Source organism: Manis pentadactyla, chromosome 6, assembly GCF_030020395.1.
Source record: "Manis pentadactyla isolate mManPen7 chromosome 6, mManPen7.hap1, whole genome shotgun sequence".
Classification (NCBI taxonomy): domain Eukaryota; kingdom Metazoa; phylum Chordata; class Mammalia; order Pholidota; family Manidae; genus Manis; species Manis pentadactyla.
Genome location: NC_080024.1, coordinates 108,325,665 through 108,349,646, shown reverse-complemented (window position 1 = coordinate 108,349,646; position 23,982 = coordinate 108,325,665). Strand labels below are relative to the sequence as shown.

At 39.2% G+C, this 23,982-nt stretch overlaps 1 protein-coding gene across 2 annotated transcripts in view; it reads right to left on the bottom strand.

Moving 5' to 3' along the window:
* The window catches only part of PIEZO2 (piezo type mechanosensitive ion channel component 2), a 455,534-nt gene that overhangs the window by 218,328 nt on the left and 213,224 nt on the right, over positions 1-23,982 (bottom strand). For both annotated transcript variants that reach the window (XM_036880702.2, XM_036880703.2), the window contains exon 4: positions 16,494-16,536. In XM_036880702.2, the coding sequence (XP_036736597.1) occupies positions 16,494-16,536 (43 nt within the window). The remainder of the gene's footprint in view (positions 1-16,493; positions 16,537-23,982) is intronic.

The window sequence follows — 23,982 nt, the reverse complement described above, 5'->3', positions numbered from 1 at the left end:
TCAGGTAATAGTCGATGAGTCAAACAGAACAATATTGACATCTTACCACCATTTTCCTTCAAGAAATTAGCATCTGTTTTTTGGAAAATGCTGGTGACCAGCCAATAACTGGGGACAAAGCCTCAGGCTTAAATTTCAGATTCCTAATTGAGATGCCTAAGGACAAGGGCTTCCTTATCCTCTACGCAAAATGGTCTATGTCCATCAGTGTTCTCACACAAAGCACTAGCAAATTCATTGCAATTACATTCATTCCAAAATGGAATTTGATTATCTGTGCACATTTCTAAGTAAATATATTTCATTGGTCAGAGCGGAACACAGAGATTTCAAACCCAAACATTTCTCATGATGACCAATTTTCTCTCTGTTTATGGCAAGTGGGGTCGATTAACAGTGTCCGTTTCAAGCCATTTGAAGCTATCTCCGAAGCTTTCTGACTTCTCTTGTTTAACGTTTATACTTCCCTGTGCTATTGACCTGTTAATTTATCAACAATTTCCATTTGCTGTGTCAGTGACATGCTTTCAGGTTTTTTACTTCTGACAAGTTACAAAATGAGGGCAGAAATATATGATGCTAGTTAACTGCTCTGTGGCAGGTGTTTGTCGTCGCCTGTCTCCCTCTCTTGTTTGAAGAGCAGGTCTGTGCTGTTGGGTCTGCTCACCACCTACTGTACCACCAAGAGTTGTAGGGGTGGGAGGCCCAGAATTATGTGCTTCCCAGGTATGGTATTCAACACAATTTCTTCAGGAAAAAAAAAAATCCCTCAGCCTCTCAGGATAAGGTGAGCTACTCCTAATTTACTATAGCAATAGAATGATGCAATATTTATTCCCAAGTTCTAGGATCCTCATGTGAAAACTAAAATACTAAACATCTAAATGTCACTAAAAATACTAAAATACTAAATATCACTGTTTACTCCTATAGCCATAACTACCAATATATGTTTGTTACTACAATAATATTCATGATTTTTCCATTTTAAACACACATATTTCCACATATTTCAATGTATGTGGATATGTTCTGAAATTATACTAAGGGTCAAAGGAAAATTTGGTGTTACCAACAAATTATAATGATTTTATATGCTCTTTCTGAAATAAGGGCAATGATCCTTTTATGTAATAAATGATTTAATTATTTCTAAAGTACACTTACTTCTTCCATAGCAACAGATTACCCTCAGTCTTCTAAAATATTCCGTCTTCAGAGCTTTCCCCAATGATAAGTAGGCTGATGCAAACTCTGCAAATCCTTTTTAGTTATGCAGACAAAACAGGTTTTGATAAAATTCTAGTTTACAAACTGTCTTTAAAATTCAGTGCAAAATATGTTACTTTGTCTCTGCTTTGCTAAGGCATGTGGTAAGCATTCAGTCACGAATACAGTACTCTGTTTTGGCACAGATGCTATCTGAAAGGTAAAAGTTTTATCTAAGAGAAACTACCGATGATATGTAAAATCAGCAGAGAGAGGTGTCAGAAAGGGGTGAGGTGATCTAAGGGAGGTGCCTGCAAGATGGCAAGACTCTGACACTAAGGCACAAAGCAGAGGGTGTTCTAGATAGAAACAGATTACAATGTGAGTGAGTTCAGACTGATCCCCAGGAAACTTACAATATGTGTAGAAGGAACCAGTGAGAGATGATTTGACTGACAATATGAGTGGGGACCAAATTTGGGAAGGGTTTGAGGAGTATCAGGTTGGGGACTTAGAAAATAATTCAGTAGACAAGTGGATGATTTATTATATCTTTGTTTTTGTGAAAACACATCAGTTTTTCTGCCTAGCAGGAAGGGAAGGTGGAAAAATTGAAATAGGTCAGAAAGGGCATTTCACATTCCCAAGGAAGGGTACAGCGGGCCTAAACCTAAGTAATGGCCGTAGAAACTATATAGCAAAGAAGGAGCTTTTTCAGAGACAGAGAAGAGCTGCTCTCCTATGTGTATGTTGGTGCAGTACAGAAGCGAGGTAAGAGGAAAGGTTACATCGGCTTATGAACCTTGGGAGTCCTGCGTGATCCCAGCTTCCGTGGATTCCCTTAATAATGAGGGATGCAACAAACTGAGGCCCAGAAACACAACCAGTGACTGTCACATGGAATCACCACTCTGGCAATGAGAACTTCACCAAGCCTGCAGAGGTTTGCAAAGAGAAGCAGCTCAGGCACTACAACCAGAAGAGCCCAACACCACTGGCTCCTGTGTGAAGACGGTGCTTAACATGGTGCTTAACCTCTGTGAGTCTTTGTTTAGACGTTACTTAGATGAATGAAACTCCTAGGCTTTAGAAACAGGGCAATACTGCAATTGTTTGCTACTTCAAATATTGTGTGTACATTCAGAGAGGTTTGTGTGCCTGTGGGGAGATAGATCAGGAAAAGAAGAGCCCAAGGGACGTTTTCCACGCTGTTTGTGCAGGATGATGTGTTTTCAAGGATTCTGATGGAAGACTCAAGCTGTCCCTGTGAGGTATGCCTAATACAAACTTTCATTTAGTCCAAGTTAATAACGTGTTGGTCCCTAGCTAAAATATTTAACTGGCTGAGCTATGGATAAAACATTTTATAGTAGTTAGAGCTATGACAGACCTAATTTCAGACTTGCAAGTAAGAAGCAGAGCAAATAAGAAATCTGAAACAGAGCATATAAGAAATCCTATGCTTATATCTGACAATTAGCACAATTCTCCAAAACATTCCATCTTATAGACTCAACATCCAAATTTTACCTCCATTTCAAACAATATGAATTTCCTGTCTATTATCCATCAGGCTGTCCACACCTAGTCTCAGAATCTTTTAGTGATATATTATACAGTTCATTTGTTCATGTCACTAATGAAATCTAAAATATTCCTGCTGGTACCTCTAATTTTGTGTAGATCATGGTGCCAAGGTAACCACCTGGGAATTGGGGTCTTTAGTTCAAGAATACACCATTCTCTGCGGGAACTGATCTCTATCACTCATTAGCTCAAAGATTGCTTGTATTAGTCATAATAATGCAATTTAGCATAGATGAAGATTACAAATCAGAAGATATTTTCTTTCAGCCATGTTTTGAAAGAAAGAGATGTTTTAATGAAGGATTACATCTTTCCTTCTAGAAGAAAAATAGATCTATCCACCAAATACTTATTAAATGATGTCACTATGCCTGAATAAAAGAACATTACTTTCCAAGTTGAAAGACAAAGTCCCAGGTAAAACCCTCACCAGCCTAAGAAATCTAAATCACTTACTTTTGTTATACATGCACACACATATAATAATCTATGGCTTTTAATCTGTTTCAAATATACACAAGATATTTTGGCAAATCGAAGTAGCAAACTTTGACCAATTGCATGAGAAAAGTTTAATGAAACTGTTTATATGATATCAAACAGATGTAAGAGACTCAGAGTACAATCTTCTAACTTTTCTTATGATTGTGTGGGAATTATAGGCACTTGTTATGGACCAAATGTTTGTGTCCCCTCAAAATTCCTATCTTGAGATTCTACTCCCAGAGTGACATATTGAAAGTGGGGCTGTGAGGAGGTGGTTGTGACAGGAGGGTGGAGCTCCCAAGAACAGAATCTGTTCGGGGCTAAAAGGAACCCCAGGGAGCCCTCCTGCTTTCCTGTGCATGTGAGGACAGCAGACAGATGGCATCTGTGAGCCTGGAAGCAATCCTTCACCAGACACTGACTCTGCCAGCGCCCTGGTCCTGGACTTGCCAGCCTCCAGATGTGCCGGAGGCATAAATGCTGTTTAAGTCACCAGCCTGTGGTATTCTGTTGTATCAGCCTTGTCGGACTAAGACAGCACTTCAGTACTTGTTGCAAGAATGAAGGAGACCTCCATCTACTACCTTATGAGGAAATGTGGCTTTCTCATGACAAGACAACGCATTTGGATAAAATCTAAGTCAGAATTCTGGTCCTCTCACAGGTGTGCTTCGGCAGCCAGTATTTCATCTGGACTAAAGTTACTCAGTTAGTCTTAGTCATAACACAGCGGTTTTCTCTAATGGTACCTAATAGGACTGTGAGTCACCACATTCTTGCAAATGTTTGATATATATATTTTGACCCCAAATGGTGACATCCCAGTAGGCAGCTCTGGGGACATGTGAATGATCATCCTGGCAAAGTTCACAGTCTCACTGGAATGAAAAATAGGGACAGTTGTGTTTCTACATCCTCCTCCACACCCAGGGCAGGGTTCTCTCCTACCTGACCACAGCATCATGCTTGCCTAAACTCATTTTAATTGAGTGCTCCACTCAGCCACTAGCAATTAATCTGAGTTCCCTGGATACATGCTTATAGGAATTAATATTGTTACTTAGTACTGTGCTTGATTGTTTATTTAATGGCAAACTTTTGAAAGGAAAGAAGAATGGGAGAAGAAGAAAAGACTTATTCTAAAAAATGAAACAAAGTCCATTAGCAGCAAAGAATATTTGATATATGCATGCTACTTTTGTCTGAGAGACTGGGCTTTGTGACTTTAATAAAAGCTTAGCAAATGTCAAAGAATGATGGTGGGATGCTAGAAGACTCAAACCATTGATTTTCTGGTGGTTTCCCAAGCTTCCTTCATATCATTATTTGTTTTATTCTGTAAGAGGAGAATAGCAATAGAATTCTCCAAATGTTTCCACCACGAGGACCCTTTGAGACTCAGGGCTCTCTAGCCTTTCAGTCGTGTGATGAGCAAGGATTCTGGACTGTGTATGAGCTGTAGAAGGTTGTGAGCTGTCGAAGGGAATGTAAATCACCTACTTTTATTAATATATATACATATGCACACACACACACACACACACACACAGAGCTCAGGCATTAATAGTAAAGGACAACAGATTTATTTTCAACAACTTCCACTGAGACCTGAGGCAAGAAAGCAGGAGAAATAGTGGTATTCAGAGTTTAAACCCACTGTCTACTACTTATAAATTATCTAATCACTGGGTGAAGGTGCTCTGAGCCTTGGATTTTACATCCCTAAACTGGAATGGTGCTAACAGCCACTCCAGACTGCTGGAAAGTTTAATACAGATGGTGCATGCACACTGATGTCTGTTATACTTGGTTGAATATTATTACTTGGCTGAATAATGATATAATTATTCTTATTACATGGTGGCAAAACAAATTCATTAGTAATAAAATCCCATCTTGCTGAATTTATTAAATGTAAATTTAATAAGTCTATACTTCAACCAATCCTGATTTTTAAAATCCCATTTTCAGCTCTTTTGCTTAATTTCCCTGTGCCTCAGTGTACCACAGAGCTGCCTCCAAGGTCTCTGGAGCTCTCAAACTGCGTGAGTCTGTAACTGAAGTTTAACTCTTATTGCACATCTGCTTCTAGGCAATTGAGGGAGTGGAATGAACATTTGTAGATTTTATAATTTGGAAAGAATTATAATGATTACTTCATCTAAAACAGGGCTTTTTAACTGAGGTTCATAGATGTGTTGTGTTTCTGGAGCTCTTTGAATCCCCTGAAGTGGCATACAAAATTTTTTGTGTGTGGATGTAAATTTCTCTGGAAAGTGAGTTTATTACTTTCACCAGATTCTCTAGTCATCTGTGACATGACACTACCCGCACTACACCACATACAAAACTTATGAACCAAGGATTTCTAAAGGTTAACAATTTTTAATTAAAATACTAATATAAATTATGATAGCATTATTTTGTACCTTCATGGAATAAATCAGTTCCAAAGGTAACACTAGAAGCTCAGCTTGTTGGTTCAGCAGCAGCTAAGACAGTTTAGTGCTGGTGTCTGAGATAGGGTCCTCCAAAAGCAGACTCGCAGTGGAGGCCTTGGGTGTAGGTGGTTTCTTTGGGAAGCCCTTCTGGAAAGTATGAGGGACAGAAAGTAGAGGTGACAGTGAGGCATGGAGAGGGGAAAAGCCCTCCAAGGGGCTCTGGTCACTGTGGAAAGGGGCTCCTGGGAGCTTCCACAGAAGCGTGTGGATTGTTCAGGGGACTGAGCAGGGAAGGTGTGGCACTTGCCCACTTCTGTTGCTCACCACTGCCTCTGGGCCCTTATCTCAGGCCCTGACAGGCTGCCCTGCATGTGGACTTGCACATTTCTAAGGGGCTGGAGAAAACCCTGGGACAGAGCAGCAGAGACAGCAGGCTCTAGAAGGGAGACAGCAGCTGCAGGTGCAATCAACCATGGGATGGGGCCCATTTTGGAATCCTCCTCCTTCCACACACATCCAGTTATTCACCAAGGTATAACTTCAAATGTTACTTCCTGAAACACATTTGGTATACATACTCTTTATTCTGTTCAACTGTCATGCCTCTGCCAGGCATTTGTAATCAATCCCCTGAACTACTGTGATGCTTTCTATCTGATCTCCTTGCTCTGTATCATTGCCCAGTGACATTTCTAGAAGCACATCTAAAAGCACAGGTTTTACACCCCTTCAATGGCTCCTCAGTATTGTCAGATGAGATCCGGGTGTGTTGGCTTTGTGAGGTCCTTCCTGGTGTGCTTGTCATCCACTCCTGTCTGTGAGCTCATGCCACGGCTCTAACCCCTGCTGCCTAGACTCCAACATAATCATCCTTCAGCCTTCCCAGGCTGCCCCTGCCGCTGAAGTCCAGCTTCTCAAACGACTACTCCCTTCCTGGCAACTAGACAGCCAGGACTAAATCTCCCCACACACACTGACCCCTCCTTTCTCTCCTCCACTCTGTACTATGTATATCATTACCATGGTACCTGGTACATAGTAGCTGCTCAAAAAACATTCACAAATGATTGCACTAAATGGTAGCATGTAACTCACTGTATTATAGTTTATGTTTACATATTGCTATCTTCTATAGGACCAGGACCATGTCTCTCCATTCTTTCAACCACAGCCCCCACCACAGTAATAATAATGTGTGTTCAACAAATGCCTTTTGATAGAAGCACCATAAATGCTAGAATGGTGGACTGTGGAGGAATGGAAGGTAGAGAGTCACATAAAATGGAGTTCACATCTTGCCTTTGACACTCACTAGCTCTGTGATCTTGAGTATAACACTTAACTACTCTGATTTGCTCTACTCATTTGTAAAATGGGAGTGGTATACTATAGAAGATGATATTACTTCTTCCAACTAGACACTTTCTTTTCCTGTAACAATAGTATACGTCCCTGGCCATCCCCATGCGACTTCAGTGCTCCTGCAGGAGGCACGTGCCTCTCTGCCCACAGATCTTTGACTTGGCCACGTGACCTGCCTGTGCAACCGAGGTAAGCAGAAGTGGCTTATGTCACAGCTGAGCCAACGTTTTAAGAGCCATCGCTTGCCTTGGCCATAACCATTTTTCCCCAGCCACAAGGAAGGCAACGTGCCAAAGGAAGGCACTGTTTCAGCCTGGATCCCAGAGTAAAGAAGGTCCTTGGAGATGAGCCACAGTCGATCCACAGCCTCTGCAGCTGATATTTAATATGAGATGAAACAAGCCTCTGGTCTTTGAGTCACTGAGATATGAGGCGGTTTGTGAGCCCAGCATAAGCAGAATCTAATTCTAGAACGTTGTGAGAATGCAGTAAATCTGATAAGCAAGCACTTGGGAGAGGCCAGTGTTCAACAGGTTTTTAACAAACCTAATTTCCTTTCCCTTGTCATGGTCCTTTGAAAACTCAAATCTAGCCCAGCAGGGGGCACAAAGTAGAGGTTCACAAATGATTAAACAAATAAACAAATAAAGTGGGCTTATTTGCAAATACCAAAATATAGAAGCATCTTTTCCCTCTAGCTATTTCCTGAATATAAATTACTTTGACAAGAATTTTGTATCACACTTTCAAACTAGCTTGCTAAAGTTTCTGCGAATATTTATATGCAGTCTGAAAGAAAAAATTTAGAAGCTCATCTATCAGGAAGCCAACACAACAGGGCAAAACATGTCATTAAGTATTGTATATCTATATGCAAAAGTCCTCTTGGCATGGTTGGAGCTGGAGGGTATTATGCTCTGTGAAATAAGCCAGGTGGAGAAAGACAAGTACCAAATGATTTCACTCACTTGTGGAGTCTAACAGCAAAGCAAAACTGAAGGAACAAACAGTAACAGACTCACAGACTCCAAGAAGGGACTAGCAGTTACCCAATGGGAGGGGTTGGGGAAGGTGAGTGGAGAGGGAGGGAGAAGGGGACTAAGGGGGGATTATGATTAGCACACATAATATAGGGGGATCACAAGGAAGGCAGTATAGCACAGAGAAGACAAGTGATGACTCTACAGCATCTTACGATGCTGATGGACAGTGACTGCAGTGGGGTGTGGCAGGAGACTTGATAAAAAGGGTGAATGTTGTAACCACAATGTTGCTCATGTGAGAGCTTCATAAGATTGTATATGAATGGTAACTTAAAAAATGAAAATTAAAAAGATTGGCATACAAACTGCAAATTTGACAAGAATTTTATATCACACTTTCAAACTCGCTTGCTAAAGTTTCTGGGAATATTTATAAGCAATCTGAAAGAAAAAATTTAGAAGCTCATCTTTCAGGAAGCCAACACAACAGGGCAAACATGTCATTAAGTATTGTGTATCTCTATATGCAAAAGTTGGCATACAAACTGCAAATTTGACAACACATTACTAAATCCCAACTAAGATTTCATTTTTTAACTGCATAGACCACAAGATTATAGTACTGGTGTGATTTAAATTCAATGTTTTCTTCCTTTCTGCATGTTTCTCAGAGAGGCAGTATAAAGGAATACTTGTCTTGATCCAAATTATCCATTTTATCCTGCAGATTTATACCCTTAACTTAAAAACTTCATAAAACTGTATCATAACTATAGAAATTAATTTTTGTTTCTATTACATTTGATTTCACTTATTCATCTCATTTCTTGGATATAAGTTTTCAAATAGAAAAGATGTCAAAAAGCCATTGTTGGAGACTACCTTTTCATTATTTCTCAACATTTTGCATATATTACCTAAAGAAGCAGCATTAATTTCAATTACACAGCTAGTGAGTTATATCTTAAGCTGGAAGATGAAAAAGGATTTTAAAATTAGGTTTAAATTTCCCAAGAAATCCATTCATTCTCCAAAGGGAAAGACCAGAAGAAATTAAAATTTACCAAGAAGGGCAGATTCCAAGACAGTAGGCGTTGGGTCAGCAAAGTAGCACGCTAATATTTATCAAATATTTATTAAATACCTATCATCTGCAATCCCTGGGCCAGCACTAGGGTTGTAAGATAGTAAGACATATGCCCCACCTTCAAAAGTGCAGGTCTGGTATAAGACACTAACAAGTACATGCAATATGGCTAGTAGCCAAGTCCTGTACTTGTTTGGACAAGTACATCACAAAATGACCACATCTGGTGGCTTTACTCTAAAAGAAGATGGGAGGTGATAGGGAAACAGAGGAGGGTCCCTGAGGAGCAGTAGTTGGTGAGGTTAGGGGAAGGTTCTGGAAGGATGTGAGGATTCAGCATGAACAACTCCAGTGTCCTGAAGGGAACCAGAGGCATGAATGCAGGAAGCCAATGAAACACGGTACAAAGATGTTTGCTCAGCCCTTCCTGGTTCTGCTGCCAAAGAATCAATCCTCAGGCATGCCTTGCTTTACCCAGTCATGTCACTTTGCTCACCTAAATGGGTTAGTTAACTAGAGACAGCCCCACCTTCACGGAGCTCTCCATCCTACTGCAGGGATCCTATCATAGGAAGCAGCTGGTGCCCAACCCACAATATAAGATTCTGTAGTTGGAGAAGAGATACTCGGAAATACTCTGTTGTTGAGAATGAAGTCAGTGAATTAAGTAATTGTTCACGCTGACACACAACATAAAGCCACCTTTTCCTCCCTGTACTCAGCACTAGCTGCAGGCTACTCTACCCTCCCGCAAAATAAGCAGCTGCCATGCACTGGAAAAAAGATGTCAGGTCCCTGGGCCCTGGCTTCCCTGGCAGGCTCTTATAGGAGTACACTCCATCCAAACCCCTGTGTGCTTCCCATCGAGGCCTCCGTCTGTACACAACAGACCTCTGATTAGTTATGTGACATAAAAATGAAATGTTATGGTTCCCCACAGTGGCCCCATAGGGAAGGAGAGCTTTGTGAGCTGCAGAGGCCCCACGTCAGCCAGGACAGCCCCTACTGAGCTGTGAAGATGCCCAGCAGCCATTCTGGCCTGGGTCAGCAAGACTGCTGTGGCCTCTCCCCCAGGACCAAGAAGGAAAAGGTCTGGAACACTAAAGAAAACAAACTGAACAGAGCCCAGTTCTCACATCCTCGACAGAATTCTTTAGGGAAAAACGATCGATCCTAACCATTGCCAACTCTCCCACACAGATAGCACCAGAATGCGCAGGCTCTGTACTTTTGGGACCCTAACCAAATGTATCCCGATGCACTGCTTGATGTACTAATTAATGTAACTTCTTCCCTGCATGTATTCTCCACTGTAAACTGCGTATGAACCACCTTCACACAAAGAGGGCTGGAGGCTGATCAGAGCTCTGATCAGCTGTCATCCTGGCCCTGGTCCTCTGTCAGACATTGAAGAAACTCATCTTTCTTAATGCAGTGGCTGTGTGGGTTTTGGTCAACAGCTCGCACATGGGAGGCAATGCCTGGGCCCTGAGGTGTCAAGACAGTATTATCCTTCACGCGCTCGCGAACTTCATGGTCCAAAGAAGGAGAAAGGCGGGAAAAAAGCTTCAATACAATTTGTTCATCTTTCATACAATATAAACTATTTTAAACAATAGTTCCACATTTCATACAAATGTTGGGGTATTTATATGTCTTGGTAAATTAATGTGAATAGTGTTAGGAGAAGAAGTAGGGGTCCTCCGAGTAAGCCATCAGGAAGGGTGGATAACTTGAAGGGTGGGTAGGAGCACCCCAGAGAATAGATAAGGGCAGAGCACGATGACAGACAGGTTGTGGAGGCTACAGGGACCCCAAAGGCAAAGCCATGTCTTTTGAATTATGTCTACATTGGAGAAAAGAGTCTAGGCAATATCTGTGCTTCATCATAGCAGGCTGTTTTCAGGGTGATCTATATTTTAAAATATTCTTTGAAAGGGAAAGATAGTTCATTCCACAATCCAAGTAGACTGTCAACTAAAGTCACATCAATACTGCTACTAATAATGTAATCTGAGGCACTGCGGTGATTACAAAAATTTATTAAGAATAACTTCTCTGTTTTTTAAGAAAAAGTGGGGTGAAAGATCAGTAAAATATTGTTATTTTTAAATAGGCAGCAAAAAGATTTCCCAGGAAGCAGGAACTTTGATTTCTGTTGGCAGGTTACTATGCACAAATCTATTTACTTGCTGAAATATTTTTTTCCCAGATGAAAAGTGCAGTTGTGGAAAGAGAAAACATGTTCAGACCTTGCTCAGAGATTATTGTGATATTAGTAGTGCCTTGTGGTATTTCCACTTCTCATTCCTTTCCTGTATACATACATAGCAGAGTAATACCTCTCCTTCCCCCTAAATTAGCAAGGTGACTTCCTCTCAGTCGTACACTGTGAGCTGGTGACGAATGTCACTTCCAAGTGGAAACACGGAAGACCCAGAGTACATTCTCCAAGCTCTCCTTTCAAGAATTCAGCTACATAAAGTATAACAATGTGTATTTATTCTGAAACTATCACACAGATTCCAGAAAGGAAATGGCTGAACACATCTCACTAGGCCAGTGTTTTGCAAAGAGGACAGGCAGGGAGGATCCCTAGGTCTTCCTTTCAGTAACAGACTGTACAACAGAGGACAGCTTTGCTTTCCTATTCTGGGAGGTTTTGAAACTTCAGCTGACTCAGGTATAGTTATTTTCCTCTAGAGGTGACCACTTTAAAATAATCTGCTAGCAAACAGGACTGATGGGCAAACTTCAAAGGACATAGTGATGAAAGGATCAATAGCTCTTATAATTGCCCTAAAGAACAAGATAGCTTCATTTAAGATATAATTATAATTCCCTTTAAGAGAAAGAAGTTAAACTGAAGAAAAAAAGCAGAGCCATATTTAACAGCACCACTTGACACGGTCTTTGCAACCCCAAAGATCAATATCTGTTCTGTATTTTAAGACCCCCCCCTGATGCAATGCAGAGACTACTCTTCACCTTTAAATGAGGAAACATGGGACAACACAGTATGACATTTTAAGATAACATCTAAAAATAAGCATATCTAAAGATGAAGCATATCCCTTGAAATATTCCATAACAATGTTGAGATTTATACATCTCTTTGGAAGTAAACACTTATAGGGAGGCATTGTAACATGGAATTTAAATTTTCTGGCTTTATTCAAAGTATTCACAAAATGAGGACAGGAATAAGACTTGTGATTTGAGACAGTGTCCTCAAAGCCACAGGGATAGGAAAATAAAACAACACAAAACAGAAGAAACCTATAACTCAAGAATTCAGTGTGGTTGAGTATAAATATTTTAGTCTTTGGAACCAGGCAAATCTGGAATTAAAAGCAAGTCCATATGAGTGAATATGAATATATTGATAGGTTTCTTTGAATCTCTTTCCCTGTGAGAGGGCAACCATAATCTACAGTGGGAGGGTCAATAAATGATGGCCAGTAGCCAAGTCCTGCCAGTTGCCTGGTTTTCTAAATAAAGTTTTATTGGAATACAGCCACACTCATTGTCTATGGCTGCTTTCTGATATCATGGCAGGACCGAGAAGTTGCATCGCGATTGTATGAGATATAAAAATTAAAAAATGTTTACCATCTGTGTGTTATAGCAAAAGTTTGCAAATCTATGGTCTCTGGGGTTGCTGTATGAACTAGAAATTATTTACCACAATACTTGGCACATGGCAGCTGCTTTTGTTGTCATTATTCATGTAAGCAAGAGGTTAAGGTCATGCAAGCTAGAAGGAAAATCTTTCAATTGCCAGACCCTGTTGATCAATGAATACTCAGTCTTCTTAGAAGAAGCCCTTGCCTAAAGTGCTTCACTTAGGAGGCAGCAAAGAATCTCAACCTGTTGTTTACTCTGTGGAGAAATGACCGAAGATAGATGTGAATCTGAAACAACCTGGAGTTTGATAACACATTCTGTTGGTGAGGCTCTAGGGAAATAATCACTTTCATGCAAAATTCCATATGAACTTACTCTTTGATTGACCTTGGGACTTTATCTCTAATATATCTGACAAAAAATACAAGTGTGTGCAGGTTATTCATTGTAACATTTTATTTTATTTTTTGCAATAGCAAAAGACCGGAAATAGTCCACCCATAGGGTACTGGGGCAGAAGGAGTTGAAGCAAGTGGCCTGCGCTTTATTTTCCTCTGATTACTGAAGAGATACTGGGATTGAGGGAAGAAGGCAAGTGACCTGCAAACGTATTAACTAGATCACTGGGTAAACAGATTAGTGAATTGTTTTGCTAGGGAGAGAGTCCTCATCAATGGGATGCTTTGAGCAGGAAATCCCTGGTTTAGGATGTCATGGTAAACAAATTTCACTCCATAGATTTATGAGGCATGATTCCCTACAGAATGTCACATGAGCTATTCAAATTTCTTAGGCATAAAATTAGGGATGTTGCAAAATTAAATGTTCCCTGCTGTCTGAGGGACCTGAAAATCTCATTAGAAACCTCATCTATCACTCTGGACCAAAAAGAATAGAGCGGGGGAGTCATGTGCAATTTCCTGGATTTCTCCCTGTATTAGCAATATCCACTGGTCTTGTACCTTGGGAATTATTGGCAAAGCTTGAAACTGGATAAGATCTGCAATATGACCAATCTCTTTGTTTCTGTTAGCTCATCCACACTAAGGAATGCCATCTACAGGTTAATAGAGTGAATCTATATGCACTGATGTGGAATGATCCCCATGATACACTGTCAATGAAAAAAATCCAAGTACGGAATGGTATATATAATATACTACTCTTCATGCAAGAACAGGTCAAGGATACAGATATAGAGAAGAGTTAGCTTGAATATTAGAAAAACATTGAAAGGTTCAGCCAAAGGCTAATTAACATGGTGACTGTAGAAGAAAGAAGGCAGGGGACCAAGGGAAGGGAATGAAGGTAACTTTTTCCTGAAAACACTTTGTCATAGAATATGGACTTTCAGACATAGAAATGTTACATATTCAAAAATAAAATTAAATAAAAAAGAAAGCATCCATTGAAATTAAAAATATTCTGAAACAAATGAACCAAATTATGTATAAAATCTAGGATATGACCACATAGAGAGAAAAACAATTAAGCAATGTTGGTTTTCAGTTTTTTGATTGTACAACCCTAATGGACTATAAAATCAAGAAAGAATATAAATTTTTAAAATTCCATTACTGAATGGATTACTAACAGTAATCTTACTGTTAGTGGTAATGTTAGTATTAGTGTTATTTGAAAATAATATACATCATTAAAATTAAACAAGTTTTGTTAAAAACCAAGATTTTCAGTAAAAAGGAAAATAAATTACAAATATAATGTCAGAGAAGTTAAAAACTCTGTATGACCACATTTGACTGGCAAATAATATCTATGAATTCAGTACACATTTTTCTTAAAATAGATAATTCCTAAGTCCAGCTATTGAAATGACCCAGAAACAATGCCACTACAGAATTGATGGACACCCCTAGTATTTAGATTGTGGCATCAAAATACCATTCTCCACAAAGAAAATAGGGTTCCTTAGATGAATGGCTGACCCCAGGTCTGGAATACTGGGTGGGCTTGATAACATCTAGTAGTGCTCGATACATGGAAACTGTAAGACCAGTGGGGCCTGTGTCAAAAAAATAAGAAGTCAACATGAAGTTGTTCCCAATGACTGAAAGGGAATAGTTTCACACATGAAATAAGGGGACAGAAAAACAATACTACAAAGAGACAAATCTAGAATGCGAGGCATTCTACAAGACAACTGACCTGGTTTCTTGAGAAGTCAATGATGAAAAGAAAAACAAATAGAAGCTGGGAGAAAACTGGGGAGGACATGTCTAAATAAAGAGGCTTAAGACGTAATAATAGCAAAGGGCTTCAGTAGTACATTGTCCAAACCATTATTTGTAAAATGGCATTATTTAGATGATAAGGAAATTCAAACATTGGGTATTAAATGATGATCAGGACTTACTGTTAAGTTATATTTGATATGAGTGGCATTATGATTCTGGAAGAAAACACCTATTTTCTTTTCAGAGATGTATATCTAAGGACAAAAATGACATGATGTCTGGGATTTTCTTACAATATTTCAGCTCCCCTCTAACCTTCACCAAAAAAAAAAAACACACATATGGCAAAGTCTCACAGAAGCTGTGTAATGGATACATGATATTCAATGTGCTACTCTCTACCATTCAGTTATGTTTGACATTTTTCATAATATGAAAGAAGAATCAAGGGAAAGATGTTTTGGGAAAAGATTTTACAGAAAATGAAGGTGCACATGATTTTCCATTAGTTAAGTTGGCCTGTGAGATCTGCCCATACCAAGCCAACATCTTCCAAAAACCTCAAGAACTACCTATGAGAACTTAACTGTGTAACCCAGACAGATGGTGCTGATTGACTAGAAGTGTGTGAAGAGAAATAAACAAATCTTTGAATCAAATAAAAAATGATACAGGAAATGCTATCGCAGTCAGCCTGGTGTTGAGCTATTTACTGAAGAAATAATACATTTTAAAGATTTTTGTTATTTCTTTTATATGCTCGAAGCACTTTGTCAGCTTGATCAATCAATATACATAAAAACACATTTTCAATATGATGAAAAAAACCACTCAGAATCTTTTAGAGTAAAAAAAAATTAAAATTATTTTTCTTTCTTTCAATAGCTGCATTGACATTCCAAGTTCAATACAAGATACTAACTGTAACTGCCACTGGGAGAGATTTGTCCAATATGTTGCCATTCAATTCCAAGGGCAGGTGGGGCAGTAACTTTATTGACCCTGCTTCTACATTTTCTAATGTTACAGTCAGTTGGTGTAGAAATGCATTTAACTAAGAGTGACATGATCTCAGATTTCACTGAGAACTAGTAAGATCTAACAATGTTAATTATTGAGAAGTTATATGGAGAATATATATCAATATAAATTTCTCTGAACTACAACTGTAGAACTGAACAGAGGAGGTGATAGAAATACAAGACAGCAAATTATTTCCTGCATTTCTCTAATTATACAACTTACCTTTGATGTGGTTTCAGAGTTTAAGAAGCATTTTTACACAAATTCCTCCCCTTAATCTTCATTTCCATACTGCATGCAGGTAAGGACTTTATAAAGCACAGGTCTACTTTTCAAAGAAATTGAGTCTCCCGGGGGCCAAATGATGACTTACTCAACGTCACACAGTTACTGAAGTAGTGGTGGCAAGACCACTGACTTATAACCAATAAATTACTCAGAATAAAACAGACCATTAGTAGCTAAAAGAGGAGATATGCTAAACTCTGCTTACCTTTCAAAGCCAATCTGCCGAAATGTCTTTTCCCATGTTGAACCTGTAACAGAAGGAAGAAGCACAGTTAGTGCGTATCAAGTATTCAGATAGTTTTGTCCTGGTTTTGCATACCCTGATGGATATTTGGTTTTACATTCAAGTGGGATAACTGTTTCCCTTCAAATGCATCACATTGGTCCCCAAATGGCTTTTTGGAGAACATTCCACATGAGGGGCTGAGCACATGACCCCTGCTACATGGCAAACCTTCATCACACTTTTCTCTGGTAATGCAATAGTTCACTAAATCATTCCCTAAAGTCTGAAGGTGTCCAGTTCACAATAATATAAGTAAAAGTCTTGGGTCAAAAAGAATCACACAGTATATTATAAGTATACGCTCTTAAGTTCAACTTTTAATTTCACATAGCATATGGAAAGCTGGGAGGCCCTCTGAAGTTCCAATTCATTACACACCATGTCTTTATGTCACAAATGTTAAAGCACAAGATTAATATATTTTAAGCTCAACATTTTAACCAGAAGTCTCCTGAATGCAAAATTGCTGTTTCCAGTGACATGATTTGAAGAGTAGTATATTCAAATCCACAAAAGAAGCTGAGTATAAAAAAGATTTTCTCTAATTTTTCCAGGCAATAATTCTTCTCTACATTACAAGCATAATAATCTTCTGAGTTCTTGATATAAAGAAATGTGCCAGATTTTATCAAAGACAATTTTAATAAAAATTCTGCATTAAAGAATAAAAGGATTGTGCTAACTCATAGTTTTACATTTGCCTAATGCTCACTCAGTGGTGAAAATACTTTGATTTCAGTAATTCTTATAAGTGAACACCCACCTCGCCCTAAATTCATGAGTTGTGCTGTGCACTAGTTGCTTGATTATCACAGAATACGATTACCACCATCCTTTACAAGGTAGTTCTACAAACAGGAAATGGCCTGTTGAATCTTTAGAAGAAGCTGAAAAGCTATCATGTTTCTTTTCCTCAAGTTGTAATAAACTAGGTGCTTGTGCTTCTTTCTTGAGAATTCTGCCCCAAATGTTTTATCTTCAGGTGGCCACAGTCAGTGTTTCCTGGCATAAGATGGGACTTTCTGGAAAGGCATGAGATTATATACAGGGTTTCCCCAGGTCCTCTCTGAGGACTGAGCTCCCAAGAGAGCATGAACATGGTGTTTCATTGTTGGACTTGGGTTCACACTACTTGGCTATGATGGAACATTTAAAATAATTGTTATAAATAATAAAGGACTAAATTTTGGATAGGAATGACACACACACAAACACAAAGTAAAGGCAGAGTCAGGCTTATCTCCTTGGATGAAGTCACTTTTATCCAACTGAATTCCAATATGCTTTGTTGAGTAGGAGTAAAAGACATGGAATTTTAGTTAACTAGCCTGGGAATTTCTCATGGCCCCTAGTCCAGGGGAGTGGGCCCCACTGAATGTCATGTGTCCTGTGAGTCACATGCAGAACAATTAAGAATCCCTATCTCAGGAGTTCATGGAAGACAATTACCCTGCCCTTGAGATACTAGAAATTAAGTCACTGGCAAAGAACACAAAGTCTGAGTCAGGAACCACATTGTATTCAAGGACAGCTGGCTGCTGCCTGACCCAAACTACGAAGTGGGAGAGAGGAAGAGTCCAGGCCAAGGGTGGATCAGACAATCTGAACCCAAACTAGGCGGGAAAGTTCCAGGGAAGGGGAGGGAGAACGGGTAGATGCTAGTCTTGACTTTTCTTGCTCGCAGTGAGAAACAAAGCATCTTCTAAATTTTCTACATTTCCATATTTTCCCTGATCCTCTGTGTCCTAAATTGATTTTTAAAATAACATTTTAAGAAAACCCTTCTTCCTAATAGACTCAATTTATTATCAAGGCGAAATAAAAAGAAATGACATTGCTATTCTGTACTATAGAGCTTTTAAACTATGGAACTTTAAGGAAGAAATAGGTTCCATTTTCATATTTCTGAGAAAAGTAAACTTTACAGGTGGAACAAGTTGAAAGGTTTTGGGGCAAAACTCACAGTATTCCTTAGAATAAACATTAATCAATCACTCAGCTAAGCACAATAGAGATGGTGCAACAGCTTCCTTGTATTAGAAATCAATTTAGTTAATAACTTGAGCATCTAACATACCATAAGCATTCATCATTGTTTGCAGTTGATACTCTACAAACCATCTTAATATGTTAGGTGTAAGACTGAATATATTAAACTATGGTTTCTGCCCTCAAACACCACATACCATGGGGGCTTCGGTTTTTATGTCTTTTGTGAGCACTTAGTCATAAAGCAATGAGAAACACACAATAAATGGGACAGACATGTCCAGATCCTTTGGCACCAAGAATATTTTTGGCAGCCCATTATTCAGTTGCTGGGGAATTCTTTTAAAGCCATTAACCATGTTTTACATGGTAAGGTAATATTGTTCCCCTTTGCCAGAGCAATCCAACAGAAAGAGAAAAGTAGAGAAAACAAAAGTACCTGGCAGACTTCCTTGATTCAACACTTTTTAAATGAGATTTATAATATGGAGAAGTCTAAAACATGTTACATTCTAAACATGTAAAAGCAAAGGACAGCAAGGACAACTGAAAGAGGAACATATGGCATAAAGAAATGGATACAACTCATGGAGGGATTTTTCCCTTCTAATCTTAAACTAAGTAGTTAGAAATAACGAATTCTGATGCTTCATTTTTAAAAATGCCCTTGATAGCACCAGCGTCCCAACAACAGACTGAAGGCGGGAGTGCAGGATTAGACTCGAGAAGCTGGAAACAAAGCCGTGCTAAATGTCCTTCAGGCTGCAGAGCGGTTCTAGAGCCTCATGCTGTGTGTCCACAAGTGACAAACACTCTTCACCGTCCTTCAGTGCGGACACTCCGAGGGAGGGGCGCCCCAGCGAGGGCCTTTCCTCCTCCAATCAATCAACAGCTGCTGCGCCACAAAATGAACAAAGCTCCCTCTCCGTGCTCACTCCCCCATTCTCTCTCTCCCTCCTTCTTCCACCCCATTTTCCTACTGGCCTCTGCAGGTTCCAAGTTCCCTTCTTTCCATGAAAGAAGTAAGTACGGAAATTTCCTTTTTCTTGGAACTACGTTCCCCCAGCTGGTGAGTTGCTTGTGCTGCGGCGCCCAGTCACGTTCCCTCTTCCGACCTGGACCCCGAGGCAGGGAGGCCTTGCCAGTCCTCCCAGCAGCCGGCTCCCTGAGCATGGGCAAGGACTGGCTGGGTCAGGCCCAAACCCGACCTTTCCTGGGCCGCTTGACCACACCGGTAAGGGGGTCCTCTCTCCTGGGCTGTCAGGGAACCGGGATCCTGTTAGCCCGGCTGAGGAGGTCGCTATGTTCCCCACCATGTGGAGAAAGGCTATGCAAAAGGAAAGCAGGGCCCCTGAGCGAGGGTAACCGGGAGAGAGGAGGAGGGTATCCCGATGGCAGCCCTGTCTCCGTTCCCAGCAACTCCTGATGCGCTTGCCTTCCCTGCCACTCAGCGATCAAGGAGAAAAATAGTCCGTGTCTGATGTCTCTATCTCAAAGAGCACTAAATGGGAACAATGGAAATAAGATTTTAACAATGCCTTGAGCATCCAAATTTTAGGTGAGAATGAAAATACGTCAAATAAATTCTAACTTTTGAAATCAGTTTAAATCAAGAGAGCGGATATTCTTCCCGAAATGAATATAACAGTAAAAACAGCTTACACTTACGACCTTACTTAGGAGCTAACTTCATGTACATTAGCCCGCTTCGTCCTCCCCAGTCCTCCCTGAGTATCACATCCCCTTCTCAGGAGAGAGAACTGCGCAGTAGAGAGATCCGGATGCCACACCCAGGTCCTTAACGTCTTCACTCATTCCCTGACTGGCGTAGGGCCTGAGTCTTGTCTTTCCCTCCTTCTGCATTTTCCTTTACTTATTCCCCTTCCGATCAATTTGTCTCTCACCCTGATATGGCTATAATATAGAATTCAAAATTGTTATTTTTAATTCCACAAAGTTTTGCCTGTCTGATTATTAATTTCCGAACCATGGGGACGCCCACAGTGGAAGGTGTCTCATCAAACCCCTCCCCCCATCACCTTTCATCCAGGACCCATGGGTTTTCCTACGTGGACTTTGTTGGGTGCTCAGCATGCAGGCCGGAGCTCCATCTGTACAAACATACACAGACGGAAGGCTCTGCAGCACAGGTGACCGGCAGACGATGGAGCAGGGCTGGTGGCTTTTTATTTCTTCCAGTGTCTCTGGAGTAGTTGTTTAAAACCACAGGGCTTTGTCTGCTGCTTGAAACCAGACCTGAGTTCTAACAGCTCTGCCTCCAGCCATCTGTACTTCTTTAGACAAGTCACTCTTGGGTCTTACTTTTTCCTCCCAATACCATTAAGGGGGTTTCACAGTTCCTTTTCAGTTTGTGATTACATTTTTTTCATAAATATTATTGAAAACACAAAAGTATCTATCTTTACATTGTAAATTGGTTATTTGCTTAATACTCATGTTTCCCCACTCATTACTTTTAATCATCATTCTTTCAGTTAACTTATTGCTCAATTTCTAATACAAAAACAAAACAAATGAATTTTTCCTACAGGTTTCATAATGCAGTGGTAAAACTGATGGTCAAGATGAGGCATAGATTTTTTTGTCATTGAACAGTTTTACCCCATGCGTGATTCACACATACAGAGCCACTTGAATTTGGACTATACCTCTGCTTTTTTCAAAATAATTCAGAAAAAAGACTAGTAATTCATGGAAGTGGTAGATTTTGCCAGCAAATTTCTATAAGAATGAAAGTAGTTTCATATATTGTTAGGGGCTGTCCGGCAGTTGAACATGTGACCCGGCACAAAAGTTGACAATGAATACCACTTATAAGTTTTCTGAAAGAAGCTTCATTACATAATTTTTAACTCTGGAGTGGAAAAATTTTTCATATCCAACCAAAGAGTTAAGATAAAAGAAAAAAACAATATTCTCAATTGACCAATTGTGACATTTTGCTTTGCATATATTAAGATGCTCTTGTGTTGAAATGTAGCTGATATCTATTATGCCCCAGAAATGGCTGCTCTAATGTATGATATGTACTTAAGTAATGCAAATTTCCCAGTGAATGAGTTATTTCAGCATTTTGGGGTTAAATGGTGAGATCTGCAAAACTTTCCAAGTCTTAATTCCCAGATGAGATTTGTCATTAATGGGTTAAATGTAAAAGAGGTAAGGAAAAAAATTCTTTACCACCCATTAATTAGCAATTTTCCTATTAAGTGACCTACTTATTTTTTTAAAACATCACTTTCCCCTCTACCTAATACTTTTGTTTTGCAATGTCCATTATCCCCTGCTCTTATCATTAGTGTCTAGATGGTACCCCTTTATTATCCAATAACTGTCATGGAGCTGCATACCTTGGTTTCATCCCCCCTATCTTTTATCAATTATTTTTGTAATATGTCTTAATTTTCCATCATCTAAGGGTTATTACTTCATAAAAAAGTCAGAATTTATCACTCCCACTAACAACATGTTGTATGTAGAACATATGTTCAAGAGTATGCTTTTCTAAATGAATAGCTTTATGTTTTTCCTTTTTGTGATCCAACATAGAACATCACAGAACATGAAACACTTAAAAGCTTTTGTTTTTGCATGAACATCCCCACACACTAAGACTCTCACATCCATATCTGCATATATAAAATGGGGTCACCCTACTTGGAACCACGTGTTAATTACTTCACATATGATATAACTCTTTTCACCCTAAATAAATATAGGCATGTAATCATTTTAATGCCCATATGGCATTCCATAACTGAGCAAAGTGCAAATACTTATTAATTACAAAAAAAATTACAAATAATTTTGCTATTATACATAACAATGTATTGAACACCTTTTATATATATGCTACTGAACATTTGTTGAACTTTAAGATAAATTCCTAGAAGTAGAATTGCTGTCAGGATATATACATATCATGATTAATACTATCAAAATTTTAACCCAAAATGTTATTCAAATACACCTACTTTATTGAATTCAGTTTTACAAATCCTTTTAACCTTTAAAAAATATTTATTTTAACTTAAGTTTTCATATTTAGTAATGGAATTAGACTACTTTTCTCAGTTTTGTAAGCAATTCTAATATTTTCATTTGTGAATTGCTTGTTCATGCTCATTGTTCATTTGTCTGTTAGATGTTTGTCTTTTGTCCTATTGATTTGTAAGAACACTTTATATATTAGGGATAATAATTCGAAATATGGCATGTTTGCAGCAAATACATTTGCCCTTTAGGCTAAACATTTCCATACCTAGTCATTTTATTTTCCTGAACAGAACTGTTCAGATGACTGTTTACATTATTAATTAATTTCTATCACTTTAGCCTCTCAGTTTTTCGATTTCCATGTTTGTTGCCCCAATAGGTAGGAACAAATATTACATCTGTTTCTTTGATCCTCATGAATCCTTTAATGTCCACCTATCTCAGCTCCAGGAGGATTTGAATGAGCATAGTGCATATTTAATGCTATCACTGAGTTGACTAGTCAGTCTGAAAAAATACCCATTACCACTATTCACTCTTTGCAGAGACCAAGATGAGCCTATTCACAAATATTCAACAAGCCTGTTCACACACACAAATAGTCTCTTCTGTGAATGGAGGTGCTATAATGTCTTAAAAGATTTTCTTCTGATAAAATACTTTCTAATTACTTTAAAAGTGAAATATAAATCCTAAGTAATTAATTACCTCATCAAACAATGGATTATTAAAGACAATTCTTGACTATAAATTTTCTGGTTTAAGATTGGATCCAACTGGCAGCCTTTGATGCTCCTTCTATCAACTTCTCACTAAAGTAGCTATGGACAAACTGGACAAGAGAAACACACACACACAGAGTAAATCTATTTTCAAGAATCTCAGAGGAACTTTTAGGAGTAGGTCAACTGAACTAGATTATGAGACTTAACTTGCAGTATTCTCTGTGTGTGTCCCATGGAAACCAAACAAACAGCCAGCCCTAAAGGAGATGGAGGCATATTTCCTTCTTTTCCCTGCATTCCCCCAGCTCAGAAGCACAAGGCCCATACAAAGCAGAAAGTGGGCAGCTGTGCCTTCTCTGCATAGGAAGCCTGTTCCAGGGGAGGCCAGACTTTGTTCCCATCACTGGCAACATCACGCTGCCTTCCCCCTCCCTCCCTGTTTTCCCTATTTTTCCACCTCCAGCCCAACTCTCAGAAATAACTGACAGTAAGAGTTTGTGTGTGTGCATTTGTTTGCCTATGCATGTGTGTTTATTTATGTCTGTGTTTGTGTGTTTGCATGTGTACGTGCACACATGTGTGTGGGGGCGGGTAAGTGAAGGACAGAATGGAGGGGAACCATCCCCCTATGATTGACATATAGTGACTTTTGGGACACATAGTCCTTATTAGTGAAA